The sequence below is a fragment of the Pteropus vampyrus genome, unplaced genomic scaffold (assembly GCF_000151845.1).
Source record: "Pteropus vampyrus isolate Shadow unplaced genomic scaffold, Pvam_2.0 Scaffold1000006008, whole genome shotgun sequence".
NCBI classification, from domain to species: domain Eukaryota; kingdom Metazoa; phylum Chordata; class Mammalia; order Chiroptera; family Pteropodidae; genus Pteropus; species Pteropus vampyrus.
Window position 1 is genome coordinate 1 of NW_011920410.1, and position 4,932 is coordinate 4,932.

Sequence of the window (4,932 nt, forward strand, 5' to 3'; positions counted from 1 at the left end):
GTTTTCTCACAGCCATTACATTTATAGGGTTTCTCACCTGTGTGTATTCTGTGATGTGCTCTGAGGGCTGAATAATGGGCGAAAGATCTCCCGCAGTCAGTACATTTATAGGGTTTCTCCCCTGTGTGAATTCTCTGATGTGTTCTGAGAACAGATATATAGGCAAAAGACCTCCCACATTCATTACACTCATAGGGTTTCTCCCCTGTGTGAATTCTGTGATGCGCTTTGAAGGTTGAATTATCAGCAAAAGTTTTCCCACATTCATTACACTCATAGGGTTTCTCCCCTGTATGAATTCTCTGATGTACACTGAGGTGGGTCTTGTTAGAGAAAGTTTTCCCACATTCAATACATTCATAGGGTTTCTCCCCACTGTGAATTCTCTGATGTTCTTTGAGCTGTGCAATTTTGGAGAACGATTTCCCATAGTCATTAGTTTGATAGGGCTTTATCCCTGTGTGTGTTCTGTGGTGTACTAAGACAGCAGAGTTCTTGTAAGATTTCCCACATCCATTGTTATCATAAGGCTTCTCCTTATGAACTATCACATGTTCACTGAGGTTTGATGTCTGACAAAAAGTTTTCCCACATTCATTACATGCATAGAGATTAACGCCCATATGAGTTCCAGGATAATGAATAGGGTGTGAATTTGAACAAAAGGATTTCCCGCATTCATTGCCTTGAGTTTTTTCCCCTGAGCAGGTCCTCTGATGCTGAATGAGGTGTGCATTCTTGTAAAATAATCTCCTGCATTTATTACTTTCTCATGACTCCTCTCCTGTGGTACTTTCCTGATGTACACTGAGGGGTGAGTTTTGATGCAAGAATTCTCCATATTTATCAAATTTGCAGAATTTCTCTTCTGTTTGAGTTCTCTGATATACTCTAAGGTCTAATTCCTGGAAGAAGGCATTTGTACATCCATGAAAAACACAGTACATATCTCCAGTTGGTGTTTTCTGGGCTGAGCTCTGGCTCAAGTTTTCTTCACATTTACTTCTTGCAAAAGCCTGTCCTGGAGCAGCTCTCTGAGGTTGAGTAAGGGGTGAATTCTTACTGAAGTTATTTTCATTTTTATTACATTCATAGTGCATCATAACCATGTGAACTTGATTGTATTTCGCAGTGGTGGTTTTGTCACAGGATCTACTACATTCATTAAGATCAAAGCATTTCTCCTTTGTGCCGGTTCTCGCGTGGTTAAAGAGAGTTGCTTTGTCACAGTTTTTCTTAAATTCACAATCCTGACAAGATTCTTCTCCTATTAGAGAACTCTGAGCTGTAACACAGACAACAGTCTCATCGTGTGAAACTTTTCCAAACTCACTACATTCAGAAGATTGCTCCAGAGTTTGAATTTTCTGATGATCCTGCCTAAGACTGAAAGCTTTCACGTTTTTATTATATTTGTAAGACCTCTCTCCAGTATGAGTTTTCTCATGATTAATAACAAACTGTAACTTTTCACAGACATTCATGTAATTGGCCTTCTTTCTGGAACAATTTCTATCACTAATAATTAATTCAGAAACAAATGGTGAACTCGTTCTACATGAGTCACATTTACAAGGCATTTTTCCTGAAAAATCTGGAATCGAATCCAAGTTAATTCGTTTTCCTAAAACTTTCTGACCTTCTTTATTCAGTGTTTTGTTATCAATGAATATTACTACTTGCCACAATGGTTTCTCTTGTTTTTCCTGATTCCCCTCAATGTGGACATCAACCTTATAATATCCTAAAATGAGAAAAATTGAAAGTATCTTATGAACCTTATATTTCTCATAAGGAGCTTAAGGCCATGTTTTGTTATCTATTGTATTGTTTCTGGTAATTTTCAAAAGATTAGTAATTCATGCACAGAAACAGACACACACACTCTCCTCATCCATATCGTTTAAACAAAAAACAGCTATTATATTCAGTGCTGGCCAAGATGAAAAAAAAAATTAACAAACAAATGAAGATGCTACAAAATGGAAAGGTGGACTTTAGGACTTAAGAAATGGCACTACAGAGAATTCCAAGATTTTCTTTCTGCGTGCTGGCCTGCTGGAAAAGCCTGCAAACCAAAGTCAACAATAGGCGGAGACTAAAAAAGTTCCAAGAAAAGCCTGTTCCTTCTAGCCAACGATCTGAGGAAAAGATGGTCTAACAAAGAACTGTTCTGACAATATCCACTATACTCAAGCCTCCCTACTTCCAAAAAGAAAAAAAAAAAGAAAAAAGAAAAAGAAAAAGGAAGACAAGATTCTTCTCTGTGGTTCTGCCATAAATATAAAGGATGTGAACACTCTTGCAAAATTTTCCGCCACGAGCCACAGCAAGAGCGCATAGAAATGGTCATGAAGAATCCTGAGAAATTCCCATTCAAAAGGAATTCTTGGACATGGTTAACAGCAGGCATTGCCAAAATTTCACCTGGAAACATATTCCTATCTACTCTATAAAATCGGCATAGGCAAGAGGAACAAATCTGTTGCTTTAGGGTACTCATGGCTAACTCAGAGCAGGTAGGAGGGAAAAAAAAGAAAAAAAAGAAGTATAGAAAAAAAAAAAAGGCAGGAATACACAGTAGGCCCAATATTACAACTAGAAGAGATGAAGCAGTACTTGTGAAAACCATACCCTGAAAAACCAAAGACACAATATATTAAAAAGCAGCTGAATTCACATTATTGTCAAATGCATTTGAGTGTTCATAAAGACAGATCATATTCTGGGCTATAAAACAAATATTTATAAAAGAAGAGAAATCATATACAGTGTGATCTCAAGCTATCAAGAAATTATGCTGGAAATCAGGTGCGCAAAATTATTTGGAAAAATAAAACATATTTGTAAATTAATATACTTTCAATTAAACCATGGGTCAATGAAGACATCTCAGAAAAAAGTAAGATATTTTTAAGTAAATGAAATCTAAAACTGTTCAAACTATAGAAATTTATGAAATACAGCTAAAGTAGTACTCAGATAATTTTGTAGTTTATAGAGATAAATTTATAGTTTAAAATTATATACATTAGGGGAAAAAAAGACCTTTAACCAGTTACCTAAGCTTTGAGAAACTATACGAAGAGAAGTTAAATATAAAGAAAGCAAAAGATAGAAAATAATAAAGATCAGAGGATACAATGAAATTGAAAACACTCAAACCAAAGCTTACTTCTTTGAAAAGATTTTTAAATAATAAAAAGCCAGTGGAGGAAAATCGAGAAGACACATTCTCAGTATCAGAAATAAATGCAAAAGAAAATATAACTACCAACATAATAGGCATTAAAAAGATAATAAAGAATATTAAGAGAAATTCTATGCCCATAAAGTTGATAATTTACATAAAATGTACACATTCCTTGAAAACAAAAAACTACTAAACTCTCTCATGAAGAAGAAATAAGCCAAATAGATCTATTTAAGAAATTGAATATGTGGTCAAGAAATATGTAATTGAAAAAGCAGCTCTAGGACTAGATGGTGTTAACTAGTGAATTTTACCAAACATTGAAAGACGAAATAATACCAATTTTACATAATCTCTTCAAGAAAATGCAAGATGTGGGAATATTTCCTAAGTCATTTTATGAGGCCTGTATTATCTTCATAACAAAACCAAAGACAATTCAAGAAAGAAACCCTATGTAATATTCCTCATAACATAAATGTAAAAATACTGAAAAACAGTAAGCAAAAGGACACAGTGCTATATTAAAATAAATAATAAATCAGGACCAAGTGAGATTCATCCCAAGAATGCAAACTGTCGCAACATTCAAAAAAATCAATCAATGTGATTCACCATATTCACTGTCTAAAGATTAAAACCACAATCACATCAATTACAGAAAAAAAAAAATTCACTAAATTCAAAATCCATTCATCAACCTAATAAAAGGAATCCACGAAAAGCCTACAGGTAACATCACATCTAAGAGTGAGAGCCTGAATGCTTTAACCCTAAGACTCAGGAAAAGACAAGGGGGTTTACTCTCAGCACTTCTACTCAAGACAGCAATGTAAGTTCCAACTAATGCAATAAGGCAAGAATGAAAATGAAAGATACAGAGTAAGCCTACACAGAAAAATCACAAAATGATCTTTAAAAAAGCTCCTTGAACTAATAAGTGTTTTCAGCAAAGGAAAAATACAAAGCCAATACATGAAAGCCAATAATATACAAATAATAATCAACTGGAATTTGAAATCAAATACACAACATAATTTCCCATAGCACCAATACACGCCACTTGGTATCTGTATGCTAAAAATTACTGATGAAAGAAATCAAAGAAATACTAAATAGAGAGGTACATGTTATTCAGGAATTAGAAAACTATATTTTTTATGCTGATTTTGTTTGATTTATAGTCAATGCACTTCAAGCTGAAATTCCAACATTTTTATAAATATCAGAAGCTTGTTTTAAAATTCATAAAGTCATCTGAACATAAAATTCCGGTGGATTCAGTACTACCTGATGTCAAAAATTAAAAAGCTAGTGTAAGAAAGTTAATATGGTATTGGCATAAGGAAAGATATGGAGATAAATAGAGACGCCACAGAAATATGCAATCTCAGACATATAGAATGCAATCTTAGACACACACATACTGACACATACTGAAATGCAATGCAAATATACACTCATCTGTTTTCTAAGATCATGCAAATGTTACTCAAAGGAGAAATGATAATCTTTTCAACAAACGCTGCTAGAATAACTGGACTCCCTTTTCAAAAATTTTAACTTGACATATAACTCATACTTTCTATAAAAATTAATACCAAATGGAACACAAAGTGTAAAATGTGAAATTTAAAAGTTTCTAGGAAAAAAAAAATCACAGGAATAAATCTGTTAAGAGTTCTGACATTTCTAGACAGGACGACAAAAGCATAGTCCTTACGGAAAATTAAAAATTG

The 4,932-nt window shown here is 33.8% G+C and overlaps 1 protein-coding gene across 1 annotated transcript; it reads right to left on the bottom strand.

The window, feature by feature from the left end:
• Positions 1-86: 86 nt before the first annotated feature.
• LOC105311678 (zinc finger protein 658-like) lies at positions 87-1,801 on the bottom strand. The gene is made up of 2 exons (XM_011387610.2): positions 1,684-1,801; positions 87-1,285 (listed from the first exon to the last, which is right to left on the bottom strand). Exons 1-2 carry the CDS (start codon positions 1,727-1,729, stop codon positions 771-773), a joined length of 561 nt encoding a protein of 186 aa, XP_011385912.1. The 5' UTR covers positions 1,730-1,801; the 3' UTR covers positions 87-770.
• Between the last annotated feature and the right edge of the window lie 3,131 nt (positions 1,802-4,932).

Coding starts and splice junctions, on each gene's coding strand:
- LOC105311678 (XM_011387610.2), bottom strand. CDS start 1,729: ATGTCCACATTGAGGGGAATCAGGAAAAACAAGAGAAACCATTGTG. Junction 1,286..1,683: donor AAACAAGAGAAACCATTGTG/GCAAGTAGTAAT, acceptor TCTGTGTTACAG/CTCAGAGTTCTCTAATAGGA.